Source organism: Panulirus ornatus, chromosome 14 (genome assembly GCF_036320965.1).
Source record: "Panulirus ornatus isolate Po-2019 chromosome 14, ASM3632096v1, whole genome shotgun sequence".
NCBI classification, from domain to species: domain Eukaryota; kingdom Metazoa; phylum Arthropoda; class Malacostraca; order Decapoda; family Palinuridae; genus Panulirus; species Panulirus ornatus.
In genome coordinates this window covers 15,712,098-15,731,428 of record NC_092237.1, presented here as the reverse complement: position 1 = coordinate 15,731,428, position 19,331 = coordinate 15,712,098, and the positions used below count along the sequence as shown (strand labels likewise).

At 39.1% G+C, this 19,331-nt stretch overlaps 1 protein-coding gene across 5 annotated transcripts in view; it reads left to right on the top strand.

Annotated features, from left to right (window-relative positions):
* The window catches only part of LOC139753330 (spermatogenesis-associated protein 20), a 119,876-nt gene that overhangs the window by 66,917 nt on the left and 33,628 nt on the right, over positions 1-19,331 (top strand). For all 5 annotated transcript variants that reach the window (XM_071669669.1, XM_071669668.1, XM_071669671.1 and 2 more), the window contains 2 exons: positions 2,774-2,933; positions 7,956-8,164. In XM_071669669.1, the coding sequence (XP_071525770.1) occupies positions 2,774-2,933; positions 7,956-8,164 (369 nt within the window). The remainder of the gene's footprint in view (positions 1-2,773; positions 2,934-7,955; positions 8,165-19,331) is intronic.

The following is a 19,331-nucleotide window of genomic DNA, read 5'->3' as shown; positions in this document are numbered from 1 at the left end:
ATGTAGAACAGTCAGTTGATATACAAGGAAGATGCCATTGGTAAACAAGAGTTTATATATACTAACCCACCACAAGCTACCAAGTCTGCCATTTCTGGACAGGAGGAATGCATCATTGACCCACCCAGTCTAGGGTTACAAAGGTCAGAGGGAATTAGACAAGCCCAACCTGACCTCAACTCCACACCCAGGTTCTTTGTCTCCCAGAATGTCAGTTCCAAAGTGCAAGAATATTTCTGTGGACAACACAGTAGCTGTTTCTTATCTTATAAAGAAAAAGAAATATTTTGATTTGCAGTGGAGAAGAGTTTATTTAGGTTTTCCTACCTTCAAGGAGTGTGCTGTTTTTAGGCCAACACTCTCTTTCACAGTTGGTGTTCATGGCAACAGAAATATGTTTAGAGAAAGAGGCATTCATTTGGATCCTTTATTTTTGGGTAACTCATAATCAGATCTCTTTGCCTCCAAGTAAATGCCCATTGTTTCAGATGTAGTTTCAGGCTAGGGGCTGTGACTAATGTTGCCTTGGTTGCAATTTACATCTCTTGGAACCAGATTTAACTTTTTCAACAGTAAATCTCTCAAAGAGAGTTCTCCCTGAAACTGCTTGCATTTTTAGGGTTTAGTTACTTTGGTAGCCTCAGAAACGTGTTTAGGAGTGCAGATCCCTTCAGCTGATTCCACATAGGGTTCCTAAACTACCTTTAATCTGTGATCAGGTGCTCAGCATCAAAGTGTTGGGTATTTAGAACTTAGGCATGTGGATTTTCTCAGTCATTGGTGCACCATGATATATGTGGCATGTGCACCATCAGCTTACCTCACGTTGTTTTTGTCTACTCAGAGACAGTGTCCATTAGGTTTGGAACCCACTCTACTGTTCCTTAAGGATTCAGGTTCCTCTGGGATTTGTGAAGCTCTCTAGAAATGTAGCTATTCTGAAAGGAAAAAAAGGCCAGTAACACTTTTTTGTTTTGCAAGAACACCTTCAAGTCCCAATGTCAGTGGGTCTAAGATAAACCTGTTTGGGGACTTACCTGAGGAAGCCTGTCCCATTCCCAATAACCTAGGCAGGGGTTAGCAAAGGTCTGTGTGTCCTTATGATTGATGATTTTTTGGTTGTCCATCCATAAGAACCCTATCATTTCTGATGACTTCCTGTCATGGGTTAAGATAAGATTTTTCCATGCCAGGGTTTGGGGAAGAATTAACATAGAAGCTTCAAATACCATATTGTTTCATCTTTGAAACTGCTTTAGAAGAATGTCATGCCTTATTTCTGGTTGAATATCTCAGAGAATGACTTGAGGTCTTTTCTGGTCCAGGCAGTTTGAAAGCCGTCTCTCAGGAAACATTTTGCTTTGGATTAAAAGACTGGTCTTATTGGCTCAGCCTATCAGAAAGATACTCTTGCAGTAGCATTTCTTTGGTAGCATTCTGTGGAGGAGTTTTCCAGAGGTCATTGACATTCCTCAACACACATGTCAAACAGTGCCTTGGTTAAGACTTGGAGGATCAATCTTGTGAGGCAGGGGATCACTGATGTGTCTTAGTTTAAACTAAAGGTTGGTATGTTGTTATCTTTTCTCTTGATTAAGAGGTTTTTGTCCAGCCCTTCACCTTCATGCTGCTGTGCTGTCATAGCTTGGACAACAAACTAAGTCTGGAGAGAAAGGTGAGTTTTAAAGAATGAAAAACTGTTTCCTTGTGGGATGGTGTCCTGCAATCAAATTTCTGTTGTTGCTTCCCACTCTGACTTTCCTTCCTTTTGAATAAACTTTCTCTTAACTTTCAGTAGTCACCACAAGGGTGGTGTCCTTGTTCTGAAAAAAGATAAGGAGGTTAACCTTTCTAGCCTAACAGCCAGTGGAACAGTGATGTCATAGCTGCTTGTTACTGATGTTTGGAGGAGAACATGCTTAGAGCAGTTTGTAGCAATTGCTTTTGGATGATGGTTAGCGGATATGAGGGCTCAAGGCTTCTAACCCCAGAGATCATGGAGATTTTCATATGGAAATTGTCTCACAGATTGTAGATCATAACCCCAGAACTGAAACAGTTTTTCACTCTTCAGAGTTCTTTATTTTCACTTGTAGCAGGATAGTAGGCGATGTAAGTACCTCTTGTTGTATAATTTGTCCACATTATCGAGTAAGAAGTTGCCATTGCTCTTTTCTTTATCTTTTTCGTCTTCCCCCTCCAGCATTTTTGCTTGTGTATAGGAACTTCCTGAGTCACTTCATATTATTGTCGTCTGTATTTTTAATCTCTGTAGTTCAGACAGGAACTATAAAACTAATGAACTATTCAAACTAGAAATTGAAACTCCTTAGCTGATATATAGAGTTAATCTTTTGTATTTGAAGATTGAACAGGGGAATTGTTTGTGGAAGATATATTTTTCTCCTATTTTTTTGGAGCTGTTTCCATTTTAGGAACAATATTATGTTCATCTACTAATTATCCTTGGAGTATGAGTTTCATCTCTTTGTCTGCTTGCACTTTCCTCATATTAGAATTATGGTTATCTGCAAATTTAGGTCTTTAAAGACTTTTAAGAACCTTCTAACAACAGTTCATTAGCTACTTCAATGCTGCTGTGGTTCTTCTGAGTTTAATGATTAGAGATGACTATGCCAATCAAAATGAAAGGTGTGTAATTCAGTGAAGATACTCTTTATCATATAGTTTCTCGTAAATGTAGGAAATGGCCTATATTAATAGACAATTGAGTACAGTTGCACCATTGGTATATATTTTTTCTATATTTCAGGTATGATGATAGGAGCCATGGGTAGAGCTGGTGCTGTCCTTGGGGATGAAACATACTTACAAAGGGCATTGCAAGCTGCTGAATTTGTCAAGAGCTATCTCTACAAGGATGGCAAATTGTTTAGGGCTGCTTATGCAGCTCCTAATGATGAAGTATCTGTGTGAGTCTTGATGTGCATCTAAGTCTTCTATTTGTAATCTCATTATTTTAAGCAATATACCTGACACTAGAACTGACAGGTGTTAGGTCTAGCCTGAGAATTGATGTCCCCTTTGCTACAATGCATGTACCCCTAAACATTTCTTTATGTACACAAGACTGTGTATTCAGCGTTTCTTCCAATTCTACTTGTTGCACTGTTATCAAGAAGTAGTGAGGTGTTGAAGAATTACAGGTATGTCACAGTGGGTTATAGAGGAAGTACAGAAAAACTATTGAAATTCAGAATCTCCAGGTTTGTGACCTTAGGATTGTACTTACAAGGGTTGAAAAACCATCTGAAATTCAGGTTGCCTGTGAATTTTAGATTTAGCTGGTTTACGTGAAATCTTGCTGTTTGCAAGTTTGGGCATGGTTCGTGTATAACCTCTTATCTACCATATGAGAAGCTTTGCTGAATTGTGCTTTAAGTGAAACTTCTTACAACTGAAGCCATGTTTACCAAAGACTTAATATTAGAAAAAGGGATTGCTTTCCTGGAGAATATTTCTGGACATATTTTCTCATATATGCTATTCTGTACTTGGCTGAATTTAGGGCAGGGCAGACTGGGCAGCTGTCCAGGGGCCTCCACGAAATGGTTTTGAAAAAGCAAGTTACTTTAGTGTTAACAGGTAGTGGAACACCTACTTTACCACCGGCATAGTGAAAAAATAAAAACAAAACAATCATAAAATCTGATGCTCTTTTTACAAGTACCAGGAAGCACGTGACACTATTACGTGGTAGAAAGTAGGGAAGAATGATGACTGTTATGATATTATGACTGGTCAGTCACTGCCCAGGGGCCTCCATAATTCTAAATCTGGCTCTGGTTCTGTAGATTGCTTGTATACTTTAAAGATTATTATATGGCAAAATAAGTATTAATATGACATAAATGCGAATGAGGTTATGCAATAACTGGGTCATGTGAGTTATGGACTAGAAAGCTTAATGTTAACACAGCCTTGAAGAATGAGTTTCAACAAGAATGCATGTCAAAGGGTAGCCCAGAGCAGACTTATGCTGTGCTTGTGTCACTCAACAGACTCATACTTCTGTAATTTGAGCATTCTCTTTGCCTTAAGGGCACCATATATTCATTCTGCCAATACCCAGGTACTTCTTCTTTGACAATACTTATGTTGAAGAACCTGACAGAAACTTTTTAACCCAATTTTTGAGAAACTTAATTGCAGTCCTATCCACTCTTCCTTATTTGCCCCACTTCATCTTATACTAGCCTTTTGGTACCTCCTGTGTTTTTATCAAACCATTCCCCATGATTCCCTCACCTTGCATGCCAAGTTGTCCCAAACTATCGCTATTCTTCATTCTCTCATCTAACATATTCAGCTGTCCTTCAAAATAGTCACTTTATCTCTTTTTCACTTCTTCCTTATGTTACCACTTTTCCATCTGTTTCCTTTGCTGTTTCCTCCATTTTTTCTTTTGTTCTCATACTATTAACCTCCTACCAATACTATTTTGGATTCTTCCTGAAATTCTTCAGTGCTCTCTAATCCCATCTCTCATTTGCTCTCCATTTCAGTTCCTGCACCTTCCTCATAACTTTCTCCTGTTTACTTTTGCACACCTCCCAGTTATTCATGTTCCTTCCTTGAAAGTATTGTCCTTACAAATGCTTTCTTATGTGGCTACATCCCTCCTTTTGCATACCACAGACTTCACTTAGACATGTAAGCACTGTTTCCATAAATATCTTTCTTTCCACACCCACTCCCCTTATTTCATTCCACTTTTTAGTGTCTGCATGTAGGCTTCATTCCCAAGCTTACTCATCATCACCATTTCTTTGCCACATATATCATTTGCTCTTTTACTGGATCTCCCACAGCTTTCCACACTTGCCTCCAACAAAACTGCTCAAACTGATCACACATCCCACTTGCTGCTGCTCTCAGTACATCCATATCCAGCAGCCACTCTTTTGCATGCCAGTCTGTTAGCACATAGTTCACAAATGCCCATTGTTCCTCAACTCCACTCATCCATTTAAGCTTGTCTATGCCCCTTTTTTTCAAACCAAGTGTTCGTAGTAACCAGTCCCCTTTAAGCACTTAACTTGATCCTGAGCATCCCATACACTATAATTATACAGTCAACTACCATATCACCAATTCTTATCTTTAAATCCTCTAATACAAAGATTCAGTCTATTGTATCACGTTTGTAACTATATTCTCTCATTTCCTTCCTGAAAGCACTGCTTTCTTGTTCACTCATCTTTTTACCAGGTGCACAAGCACTGAGAGTCATCCACCTCTGAAAGTATACTTTCATTCTCACCCACAGTAGTCTTCAACTTACTTCCTTGCTCTCTGTAACACAGGCCCACAGATCCTCCTTCATCAGCAGTACCACTTACTCTTGCTTTCTCTTTCACACAAACCCTTTACCTTCTGAACATTCTCATACCATTTTGTTCTTTTCCCTTGCAAATTGACTCTATTCAGAGCCAGAATATCCAGGTCCCCTCATCAGGGAGAACACTTGTCCCATTGTGATTGTAGAATACATCCATGGCTTCAGACATCACAGCTTAAGTTTTCAAGGAAAAATTCTCACTTTGCCCTTTAATCTATTCTGTATTTGGAAGGTGATAACACAGGGAGGGTATGGTTTCCAACCCCCTGCTTCTACCCCTGATATTCACCTCTCACAGCATGCAGGAAACATGTGGGTAGTTTTACATCTCTGTTCCCAGGGATAAAGGAATATGAATTACTTGTTGATATGTAAGAGACGAAGAGAAAGTTTTTTTTTCAAGTTGTAGCAGCACTTGTATATACGAGGCAGAAAGGGAAGACAGCAACCTAGTGCTGTGGGTTAAGAGTAACACACACGATGATGTATGTTTTATATGTGTGTGTACGATATACCTGTATATCATAAGACATTTCTATATTTTTTCAATTTATTCATTGCTGAAATACAGTTAGATGCACCTCAGTCACTTGGTACAAATGCTGTTTGGCTATGTATCCAAGCATTTTTTGTTTCATTCAGAGACCCAGAGGATTATGTCTGGATAACTAGGACTCCATTAGTCCATATATCTGAGTTTGGTAAAAGAGAATAACTTGGATAAAAACCAAAGATAAGGTTTAAGAACACAGTGAAGAAATACATATGTGCCAGAAGTGTGATGATGGTGGAACTGGTTCAATATTGCATATATTATGTTGCTTCTGTATAATTCACCCTAATGTGGGATAGCAGATTTAGAAAGTAGGTAGGGAGATAGACAGAGACTGATAGACTGGCAAGTAGAGTGTAGGCATGAGCAATGAGAAATTTAAATTAAAGAAGTGCTCAATGCTTGAAATAATAGGAACTGATTTGCAGGGATCTATCTTTTTGTGTAAACAGTACTTGATAAAGAAATAAAAAGAAAATATTAAAATCTTTGAAACTGTACTCAGAAAGCCACAGTTTTAGCAGATTACCAGACTGCCCTCAGAGTTCTGCCCAGTTTTCTCGTTGCATGACAGGCTTGCTAGCTGGTCAGTGTTCAGTGCTCTAACCTATCACTTGCTTTGTGCCATAAAAGTCCTTTAATAGTGTTTCTTAGCAGTTAGATATCTTGGAAATCTTATAGGAATTTTCAATGACTTGCAAGGGCTGATAAAAAAGTTTGAAAAGGACAAGAGAGTTTGTCATGTGACTGCTCAAGTTGTTTTTGGAAACCAGATTATGAATAATGTTATAGAAAGTAAGTAATGTGATTCTTTTGTGTTCTCATGTCTCTATGGGCAGCCTCCAGAAAACATCAGTATGTGAAATTTGGATGCAGTATGTGTCCAAAGCTTTGAAAATTAGCTGTAATTCCAATTTCGTGTCTGTAGTTACATTTCTTTGTTTGAAATGAACATCATCTTTTCATGCACCACACATCTTTACTTCAGCAGAGCATCCTCTGTGCTCTCAAATATGTTACTGTGTATCTTGTGATGCATCTAGAGAAAGCTCACTTAGGTAGCAGTTGATATGAGATTTACCATTTGGTATGTTATAATGCTATATAGTGATCTCTTGCAAACAAATTCGCATGATGATAGTAACACCAAACAACATTACAGATCTTTAGTAATCATAAATCTCTTCATGCTAGCAGTAGTATGCATCATAAAAAGCATGCTACAAATGGTGATGTTGGTTCAGGCTTTACTATTCATTGTGTATTACATTATAGAGAAACAGTTCACAAACAGATTCATGTAAAAGAGAAGAATATAGACCAAAAACATCACAAATTGGTAATTATCTTAAATATGTTTATGCAGCTCTGAGCTGGCTGAACCTGCCATGTTCACCTAAGTTTCTGGAAGGGCTCACCTCCTGGTACATGATAGTGTCAAGAAGTGTTTTAAGCAAGTTTATTGCTCAATGGCCATGGAGCAAAGAGATATGATAGCCATGAAGGAACAACATGGTTTATTTGGATTAAGTGCAGTTTGGCTTAAAATGAAATTAAAGCTTTTCAGTTGTGTGGGCATCTCACCCTTGAGTTTCATGGTACAGCAACTGAAGTAATGAACTGATAATAAGAAAAGAATGTATGCAGCAGTAATTAGTAGAGTGATTCATATGAATAACATAAAGGGAAAGATGAAAAAGGGGAGACTAAAAGTAAGATTTGAGATTGAGCAAGGAAGTATAGTTTTGGAAAGACTGTAAGTGTGACTGATCACTGTCAGTGTTGAATGATATTACTTAAGCTATTCTCTTTGAGCTGAGACAGCTGACTGTCAGAACTACAAAAGAGTAGTACTGTAATATCCTGTTTTTCTTCCATAAAGTAAGGTAATGCTTTTACCCTTCAAATCAATTTGCTTGCTTTTATGATTGAATTTGAATTCATCTTTTGTCTTGAGGTAGATGAGTCTTTTATAACGAACAGTCCAAAATATCGCTCAGGCCTTTACTTTGGAAAACTCACTTTTTCTATTTTTTTCAGTGGATCATGCATTGGAGGTTTTGCTGATGATTATGCTTGGATCATTCGTGGTTTTCTTAATCTCTATGAAGCTACATTGGACACAAATTGGCTAGAACTGGCAGAGGAACTCCAAGACAAGCAGAATGAACTATTTTGGGATTCTGATGGAACTGGTTATTTTATGACGCAATCTGGCGATGAGTCCATATTATTGCGAATCAAAGAAGGTGAGAGCTTACAGTATTTGTAGAACATCTACCATATCATAGCATATTGAAGTATCATTATGTGAAAAAGGAAGTCACAAGATGTCAAGGTAAAGGTGTGGGAGTTGAAAAAGATGGCAAATGAAAGATGAAGTGAGAGATTATTGATGAACCTCCAGGTAAATAAGGAAATGTTTTGGAAGGAGATGAGTTGTGTGAGAAAAAACAAGAGAACAGTGAGGATGACAGTAAAGAGAATGGATGGAGAAGTGAGTGCAGGCAGAGGAGATGCAAAAAAGAAATACTGTAAATATTTTGAAGGACTGCTGAAGATGTCAGATGAAAAAGAGGCAGGCGCTGTGTCGTTAGGATGAGGTGACGTGGAGTGAGAGAGTAAGGGTGAATGCTATGGTAAATAAGTGGAGGTTATGAAAGCCTTGCTTACGATGAAGTGTGGGAAAGGGGCAGGATTTGATTGCATTATGGTCTGGTTTTATAAGAAAGGAAATAACATTGTCATTGATTAGTTAGTCAGGCTTTCCAGCATTTATATAGCCCATGATGTACCAGAGGACTGGAAAAATGCATGCATAGTGCCTTTGAGTAAGGGCAAGGCAGACAAATATGAATGTTCAGACTACAGTGTTATGTCTCGAGTATACCTGGTATAGTGAGAAGGTGGCAGCATGCAGAGCACGGAGCATCTGATTAGGGAGGATGTCTGGATCAGATATTTGTTTTGAATAATTCATCAGAGAAAATACTTGGACAAAGGAAGGATTTGTATGTGTTGTTTATAGCACTGGAGAATGCATGAGATAGAGGTGACAGAGCTCTTACTGAAGATGTTAGAAATAAAGGTGAAGGAGGAAAGCTACTAAATACCATGAAAAGTTTTTGCTGGGAAAATAAGGTGTATGTGTAAGTAAGATGGGGAATGAGGATGGTGGTTCCTAGTGAAGGCGGGTCTGTTCTAAGGATGTGTGATGTCATCTTGGCTGTTTAACCCATTAACTCCTCTCATGGGTCTCCTTTCCAACCCTCTAGATATCATTTTTCTTATTGTTCAATTTTTATGTACTTGATCGCCATTTTCAGTGTTAATGAGGTAGCGCTAGGAAACAGATGAAGAAAGATTCATCCAATCGTCTTATCTTACACATATGTACACATATATGCAGATGAAGGCTCAGACTAGGGTGTCTGAATATGTGTGGATGCAACCTGGATGAGAAGGAAGGAGAGATAGGTAGTGTGTTTGAGGAAAGAAACCTGGATGTTCTGGCTCTGAGTGAAACAAACTCAAGGGTAAAAGGGAAGAGTGGTTTGGAAAAGTCTTAGGAGTAAAGTCATGGGTTGATGAGAGGACAGGAGCTAAGGAAGGAGTAGCACTACTCCTGAAGCAGAAGTTGTGGGAGTGTGTGATAGAGTGTAAGAAATTAAATTCTTGATTAACGGAAGTAAAACTGAAAGTGGATGGAGAGAAATGGGTGATTATTGGTGCTTATGCACCTGGTCATGAGAAGAAAGCTCATGAGAGGCAATTATTTTGGGAGCACCTGAGTGAGTACGTCAGCAGCTTTGGTGCACAAAACCAGGTATTAGTGATGGGTGATTTGAATATGATTTAAATGAGATTGAGTGTAGAATGGCAAAAGGTGAGAGCAAATGACATGAGGGGAGTGGGTGAGAAATGCATTGTGTTTAGGGAAGCATTGATGGCATGTGCAAAAGATGCATATGGAATGAGAAAGGTGGGAGGTGGACAGATTAGAAAGGGTAGTGAGTGGTGAGATGAAGAAGTAAAGTTGTTAGCGAAAGAGAAAAGAGAGGTGTTTGGACAATACTTACAAGGATGGAGTGCAAATGACTTGAAGATGTATAAAAGAAAGCAACAGGGGGTCAAGAGGAAGGTACAATGATTGAAGAAGAGGGTAGATGAGAGTTGGGGTGAGAGAGTATCATTAAACTATAGGGAGAATATAAAGATGTTTCGGAAGGCAGTAAATAACGTGCATAAGACAAAAAAACAAGTGGGAACATCAGTGAAAGGGGGTAATGACAAGTAGTGATGAAGTGAGAAGGAAGTGAAGGTTTTGTGAATGTGTTTGATGATAGAGTGGCAGATGTAGTGTTTTATGGTTGGGATGGTGTGCAAAGTGAGAGGGTCACAGAGAATGGTTTGGTTAAGACAGAAGAGGTAGTGAAAGCTTTGTGGAAGATGAGATCCGGTAAGGCAGTGGGTTGGATGGTATTGCAATAGAATTTATTAGAAAAGGGGATAACTGTGTTGTCTACTGGTTGGTAAGGATATTCAGTATATGTATGGATCATGATGAAGTGCCTGAGTTTTGGTGCAATGCATGCATAGTGCTATTGTACAAAGGCAAAGGGGATAAAGGTGGGAGGGTATTGATTGAGAGGGTGAAGGCATGTACAGAGCACCAGATTGTGGAGGAACAGTGTGGTTTCAAAAGTGGTAGAAGATGTGTGGATTAGGTGTTTGCTTTGAAGAATGTGTTTTTGAAATACTTTGGAAAAGAGATGGATTTGTATGTAGCATTTATGGATCTGGAGAAGGTATATGATAGGGTTGATATAGATGCTTTGTAGGAGGTAAGTTGCTAGAAGCAGTGAAGAGTTTTCACCAAGGATGTAAGGCATGTGTATGAGTAGGAAGAGAGGAGAGTGATTGGTTCCCAGTGAATGCTGGTTTGCAGCTGGGGTGTGTGATGTCCCCATGATTGTTTAATTTGTTTATGGATGGGGTGGTTAGGAAGGTGAAATGCAAGAGTCTTGGAGAGGGGCGAGTATGCAATCTGTTGTGGATGAGAGGGCCTGGGAAGTGAGTCATTTGTTGTTCACTGATGATTCATGTCTGGTGGCTGGTTCGGGTGAGGAACTGCAGAGGTTGGTGACTGAGTTTGGGAAAGTGTGTGAAAGGAGTAAGTTTGAGAGTAAATGTGAATAAAAGCAAGGTTATTAGGTTCAGTAGGGTTGGGGGACAAGTAAATTGGGATGTGAGCTTGAATGGAGAAAAATGGAGGAAGTAAAGTGTTTTAGATATCTGGAAGTGGACTTAGCAGTGGATGGAATCATGGAAGTGGAAGTGAGTCACAAGGTGGGGGAGAGGGCGAAGGTTCTGGGAGTGATGAAGAATGTGTGGAAGGAGGGAACATTATCTCAGAGAGCAAAAATGGGTATGTTTGAAGGAATAGTTGCTCCAACAATGTTATGTGGTTGTGAGGTATGTGCTATAGATAGGGTTGTAAGGAGGGAGTATGTGTTGGAAATGAAATGTTTGAGGACAGTTTGTGGTGTGAGGTCATTAGATCGAGTGAGTACTGAAAGGGGAAGAGAGATGTATGGTTATAAAAAGAGTGTGGTTGAAAAAGCAGAAAAGGGTATGTTGTATTGGTTTGGACATATGAAGAGAATGAGTGAGGAAAGATTGACAAAGAGGATATATGGGTCAGAGGTGAAGGTAACAAAGAGAAGCAGGAGCCCAAATTGGAGGTGGAAGGATGGAGTGAAAAAGATTTTCAGCGATCAGGGCCTGAATATACAGGATGGTGAGACATGTGCAAGGAATGGAGTGAATTGGAAAGATGTGGTATACTGGGTCAACGTGCTACCAGTGGACTGAACTAGGGCATGTGAAACATCTGGGGTAAGCTATGGAAAGGTCTGTGGGGCCTGGATGTGGATAGGGAATGTGGTTTCAATGCATTACACATGACAGCTAGAGACTGATTGTGGTTTCCTGGCGTTACCTCGCTGAAGCAGTTTCCTTTGGGGTGGAGTGGCACCAGGAATGGATGAAGGCAAGCGTGTATGAATATGTACATGTGTATTTATGTATATGTCTGTGTATATGTATATATATGTATGTATATGCTGATATGTATATGTATGTATATGTGCATGTGTGGCGTTTATGTATATATATGTTTACACGAATGGAATGGCCATTCTTTGTCTGTTTCCTGACGCTACCTTGCTGAAGCAGTGAGTAGCGATGCTGTTTCCTGTGGAGTGAAGTGGTGCCTGGAATGGATGAAGGCAAGCAAGTATGAATATGTACATGTGTATATATGTAAATGTCTGTGTATATGTATATTCTGTGCACGCTTTTCCTCCTCCTGCATGTTCAGGCCCCACTTGCTCAAACTCTTTTTCACTCAATCCTTCCACCTCTAATTTTGTCTTCTGCCTTTCCTTGTTCCCTCCACCTCTGACACATATATCTTTTTTGTCAGCCTTTACTCACTCATTTTCTCCTCATGTCCAAACCATTTCAACACACCTTTTGCTCACTCAACCACACTCTTTTTTATAATCACACATCTCTATTACCCTTTCATTACTTACTCAACCAAACCACCTCACACCACATATTGTCCTCAGACATTTCATTTCCATCACATCCACCCTACTCTGCATGTCCCTATCTTTAGCCCATGCTTCACAACCATATAATGTTGGAACTACAATTCCTTCAAACATACCCATTTTTACTCTCTGATATGATGTCCTCTCTTTCTACACAATCTCCATTGCTCCCAGAACCATCACCCCCTCCCCCATCCTGTGTCTCTCCACCACTTCCATGGTTCTGTTTGCTGCCAACTCCACTTACAGATAGCTAAAACACTTCACTTCCTCCAGTTTTTCTCCATTTGAACTTATCTCCCAAGTAACTTGTCCCTCAACCTTGCTGAGCCTAATAACCTTGCTTTTATTCACATTTACTCTCAACTTTCTTCTTTCACTCTCCTTCAAACTCAGTCACCAACATCTGCAGTTTCTCACTCAAATCAGCCACTAGTGCTGTATCATCTGCAGACAACAATTTACTTGATTCCCAGGCCCTGTCATCCCCTATACACTGCATAGTTGCCCCTCTCTCCAAAACTTACATTTTCCTTGCACACCACCACATCCATAAACAAATTGAACAGCCATGATGTCATCATCACCCACCTTTGCAGCAGACCAAACTTCACTGTAAACCAATCACTTTCCTCTCTTCCTACTCGTACACACACTTCACACCTTTGATAAAAGCTTCTCACTGCTTCTAGCAGCTTACCTCCCACCCATATATTCATAAGACCTTTCACAGAACATAAAAAGAATCACTTCAGAAGTAAATTTTGTTCCCTACGTTTACTCAGTGTCAAGTGAGTTGCCTCTGCACATTTTACCGTTATTTTACATATATTGAAATATTGATTACTGTTTAGTATTATGTTTTATCTTATATAGAAAATCTTATGTTGGAAGCAAGGGTGAGGTTTTGTAGAGGCTGTAGGAAAAGAGATGATGTAAGTGAATAAGCTTGATTGAAAGGCTTATGTGAAGAGACATCAGGAGCGATTGAGTACAGAATGGCAAAAGGTGAGAGTGTTTGAAGCAGTGGGTGTAGGTATGTAGTGGGGGTTATTTAAGGGAGCTCTGCTTACATTTGCCAGGAAAGTGTGCGGTATGCAGAAGTTGAGGGTAGGCACATGAAAAATAGTAGGAAGTGATGGAATGAAGAAGTTAGGTTTGCTAATGAAGGAGAAAAGAGAGGTTCATGGAAGTATTTGTAAGGAAGGAGTGTGGGTTGTAGGAAGATGTAAAAGAGTAAGTGACAGGAGTTCAAGAGGAAGGACCAGAGACTAAAAAAGGTAGCAAATGAGTGTTGGAGTGAGCAAGTATCTATAAACTTCAGGTAAAATAAGAAAATGTTTTAGATGGAGGTTAATAGGGTGAGGAAAACAAGAGAGTAAATGGAGGCATCAGTGAAAGGGCAGATGGAGAAGCGCTAAGAAACAGAAATGATGTAATGAGGAGAGAGGGAACAATTTGGAGGACTGTTGAATGTGATTGATAATAAGTAACAAATGTAGGTTGTTTTGGACGTAAATGTGTTATGTTTTCCAGGAATTCATCTCCAACTTAAAGCTGAAAATAGCTGTATCTTTCTGCAATAGTTCTATGAATGTGGTATGTGAAGGGCGCAAATGGGGAGGTAATAACAAGTAGTGGTGATGTGATAAGGAGATGGAGTGAGTATTTTGAAGGATTGTTGAATGTGTTTGATGATAGAGTGGCAGATATAGGGTGTTTTGGTCGAGGTGGTGTGCAAAGTGAGAGGGTTAGGGAAAATGATTTGGTAAACAGAGAAGAGGTAGTAAAAGCTTTGCGGAAGATGAAAGCCGGCAAGGCAGCAGGTTTGGATGGTATTGCAGTGGAATTTATTAAAAAAGGGGGTGACTGTATTATTGACTGGTTGGTAAGGTTATTTAATGTATGTATGACCCATGGTGAGGTGCCTGAGGATTGGCGGAATGCGTGCATAGTACCATTGTACAAAGGCAAAGGGGATAAGAGTGAGTGCTCAAATTACAGAGGTATAAGTTTGTTGAGTATTCCTGGTAAATTATATGGGAGGGTATTGATTGAGAGGGTGAAGGCATGTACAGAGCATCAGATTGGGGAAGAGCAGTGTGGTTTCAGAAGTGGTAGAGGATGTGTGGATCAGGTGTTTGCTTTGAAGAATGTATGTGAGAAATACTTAGAAAAGCAAATGGATTTGTATGTAGCATTTATGGATCTGAAAGAAGGCATATGACAGAGTTGCTAGAGATGCTCTGTGGAAGGTATTAAGAATATATGGTGTTGGAGGCAAGTTGTTAGAAGCAGTGAAAAGTTTTTATCGAGGATGTAAGACATGTGTACGTGTAGGAAGAGAGGAAAGTGATTGGTTCTCAGTGAATGTAGGTTTGCAGCAGGGGTGTGTGATGTCTCCATGGTTGTTTAATTTGTTTATGGATGGGGTTGTTAGGGAGGTGAATGCAAGAGTTTTGGAAAGAGGGGCAAGTATGAAGTCTGTTGGGGATGAGAGAGCTTGGGAAGTGAGTCAGTTGTTGTTCGCTGATGATACAGCGCTGGTGGCTGATTCATGTGAGAAACTGCAGAAGCTGGTGACTGAGTTTGGTAAAGTGTGTGAAAGAAGAAAGTTAAGAGTAAATGTGAATAAGAGCAAGGTAATTGGGTACAGTAGGGTTGAGGGTCAAGTCAATTGGGAGGTAAGTTTGAATGGAGAAAAACTGGAGGAAGTAAAGTGTTTTAGATATCTGGGAGTGGATCTGGCAGCAGATGGAACCATGGAAGCGGAAGTGGATCATAGGGTGGGGGAGGGGGCGAAAATCCTGGGAGCCTTGAAGAATGTGTGGACGTCGAGAACATTATCTCGGAAAGCAAAAATGGGTATGTTTGAAGGAATAGTGGTTCCAACAATGTTGTATGGTTGCGAGGCGTGGGCTATGGATAGAGTTGTGCGCAGGAGGATGGATGTGCTGGAAATGAGATGTTTGAGGACAATGTGTGGTGTGAGGTGGTTTGATCGAGTAAGTAGCATAAAGGTAAGAGAGATGTGTGGAAATAAAAAGAGCGTGGTTGAGAGAGCAGAAGAGGGTGTTTTGAAATGGTTTGGGCACATGGAGAGAATGAGTGAGGAAAGATTGACCAAGAGGATATATGTGTCGGAGTTGGAGGGAACGAGGAGAAGTGGGAGACCAAATTGGAGGTGGAAAGATGGAGTGAAAAAGATTTTGTGTGATCGGGGCCTGAACATGCAGGAGGGTGAAAGGAGGGCAAGGAATAGAGTGAATTGGATTGATGTGGTATACCGGGGTTGATGTGCTGTCAGTGGATTGAATCAGGGCATGTGAAGCGTCTGGGGTAAACCATGGAAAGCTGTGTAGGTATGTATATTTGCGTGTGTGGACGTATGTATATACATGTGTATGGGGGTGGGTTGGGCCATTTCTTTCGTCTGTTTCCTTGCGCTACCTCGCAAACGCGGGAGACAGCGGAAAAAAAAAAAAAATTATTGTAATATTGTTGCAGGACTGTAGCAGGAGTACACAGTAGTGATTAAGTAGGCATATATGTGCAGTACTTTCTGTTCTGTGCTCAAGAGAAATGACTCCTGATGCAGTTCTTATGCTATGTGTATAACAGAGAATTTTAAAGGTTAAATGTGTTTCTGAGTATTTTTGATGAAGAAATGAATATGAAAATTGACAGTGAGCTAAACAATTTAAAACAAACCTTTCACAGAGCATAAACAGAATTGCTACAGAGATATATTTTGTTCTACGTTTATTCAGTGTCAAGTGAGTTGCCACTGCCCATTTTACCATTTATTTTTACAAAACTGCAACCTTGCCTCGAACCAACATGAAAAGATTATCTATACAAGAAGGACTGTTGAATGTGTTTGATAATAAGTAACGGATGTAGGTTGTTTTGGACGTAAAGGCGTTGTGTTTTCCAAGAATTCATCTCCAACTTAAAGCTGAAAATGGCTGTATCTTTTTGCAATAGTTTATTAACAAGGTTTCATTTGGTAAGATAATCTATCTACATCAAAAGCTCAACAAGCATGTGGATACTAAAAGAGTAATAACTTAGAACATAGTAAATATTTTTCACTTGCTTCACTCTTTGCCTTTGACACATAAAAACAGTCATATTTGGGAAACAAATTTGGTCGATGTTTATCTTTTCATTTGATTTTTGAAGTCATATGTGATGTTACTGATGAAATAGGAAATGTTCAGGTAATTAGGAAATAATTTAGTTCTGAGAAGCACTCTGTAAAACATCAAAGCATAGTCAAGAATCACCATTTACCAGTAGGTTAGACCTGCTGGCTGTTAAAACCTTGGCCTTACCCTTAGACCATTATCTGTTGGGCATACAGCAGGTCTCCTGCCAACCATCACCATAGCTGTAGAAAAATGCCAGCAAACATTCTCTTTGAGCTGCAGTACTTAAACTGGTTATTTGTTTACAGTGTCACAATTCCTGTGCAAAGTATGGTCTATCAAATTATTATTATCAAGGATAAGTAATTCTGGTCTACTTGCTTCTGTAGAATGCTGTGTACTGTTGTAGTATTAAAATACATGACTTGAAGGGTGATGTGCATGCTTTTCCACTGCACCCATGGAGGATCTGTGCATTAACTTCAGCACTACAGTATGGACATATGATTTTTTTCTTATGGGGAAGAGCAGTGTGGTTTCAGAAAAGGTAGAGGATGTGTGGATCAGGTGTTTATTTTGAAGAATGTATGTGAGAAATACTTAGAAAAGCAGATGGATTTGTAAATGGCATTTATGGATCTGGAGAGAGCATGTGATAGGGTTGATAGAGATGCTTTGTGGAAGGTTTTAGCAGAAATTCATCAAACAGTGAATATAGAATATTTTTTAGAAATGTTTTACAATAATTTTATGATAGTACATAATATTATCATGTTGGTGGTTAAAGGGGGAAGAGATAGGTGGGAGTTCACTGATATCAGTACTAGGCTTACTCTGTGTTTTGCATCTTGTTGGTTGAATCTGTTTTCATCGGATGCAACTCTTTATTTCTCAGATGCTCTTTATTCAAACTTTGCTTTCTTATGAAGATCAGTAACAATTGTATTCTTACTGTTTCTCTCAGCAGCAATAAGGAATTTTGTAATTCTAACCACAATAAGCAATGTTTGTCTCCTTCTGTCCTCCTCTCTCTCTGATTTTTATTAGTCTCTCTGTTTGTATGTAGTTGTCTATTTTTACATATGTATTATGGGGAAGAAGTTTTTACATGAGAATTTACATGAGAAAGACAGACGACAGGACATCGATTTGGCCCATGACTGAGGTGTTTAGTAAGAAAAAGTTAACTTGACAAGAAAATGTAATTCTTCTAAGCAGTTTTTTAAGCTATCACTGACTCCCTGCTGCTGCACATTAGCCTTCTACTGTCCCTGTTGCCCCTGTCATTTATACAGTTTATTTCTGGCACTTTTTTCAGAGTATACCTGAATTTATGAATTATTTGTCTAAATAACTTTTGAAGGTATTTATAGTCTTAACATTCACTACATCTGACAGTAACTCATTCCAGTTCTCAGCAGCCTATAGGAAAAGAAGCTTTTTCCCATGTCCATACATCGTTTAGCTTTGAGTTTTATTCCATTTGTCCTGGTAACCGTATTTTCTTGTATTTCAAAAAGATGTTCGCAATTTACATCATCAAACTTGTTTAGAATTTTGAACACTTGGATTAAGTAGCCATGAAGTCTACATTTTTTAAGGGGAAGAAATCCAGTCATTTTAACCTCTCTTCATATGCCAGATTCCTAAGGGATGGGATCAATTTTGTCGCGCATCTTTGTACTTGCTCTAATTTTTCCCTGTCTTTTATATAGTTTGGGGACCAAAACGGGACTGTATATTCAAGGTGCGATCTTACTAGAGAATTATAAAGTGTGAAAATTGTTTCTGGTGTCTTGTAATCTATTCTTGACAAGGAAACCTAATATTTGGGTGTCTTTTTTTACTTGCTGCTCTGACAGTGTTTAGAGTACTTCAGATTGTTGCTAATGACAGTTCCAAGGTCCTTTCTTCATTTACTTTAGTTAGAGAGTTTCTAAATAGTTTGTAGTTGCAACCTATATTCTTTACACTTTTCTACATTGCTTGGATTTTGCTGTCACACAACTTTCTGAGTTTTGTGTTCCATCAGCATTTGCAATTTCATTGTTTGGCTTGTTCCACTCCTCCAGTAGTCTGATATTTCCTTACATTTCTGGCTTTGTTTCTTCTTGTGATTGCAGATATTTCATGTGGCTAAAGGGAGGTTTAAAGAGAGAAAAAGAGGCATGCCACAAGCTAGAATTGCTTCTTTTTCAATGGGCTTTTTAAAGAATTTTCTCCAGCCTCAGTTGAAACAGTTTCTAATCTCATTAGTTTTCTGGTAGACACATTTAGTGTCCATTTCTCTCCCTCCCAGTGACCTTCACACCATCCCAACCAACTCCAACATCATCTCAAGCCTTTATCAGTGCATATTGTGGTATATTTTCATTAAATATCATCTAATTAAATGACTGGAGTGTGTGGTAGTTAGGGTAAATTGATAAATGAATATTTCATACTTAAGAGTAAACCAGAGAACAGTAATGCTCAGGAATGTTCCCCTTGCATGACTGGTTTCAAATGTTCATTTAATGACATTTCATAAAGCAACAGGTTTTTCAGGAAAGTAACTCTGTTACAGTGTAAGTGGCATGGATTATTTTAGAGTTTGAATATAGGACTTTGAAGAGTATAAATTTGATTTCGCTCATGGGCCGCAT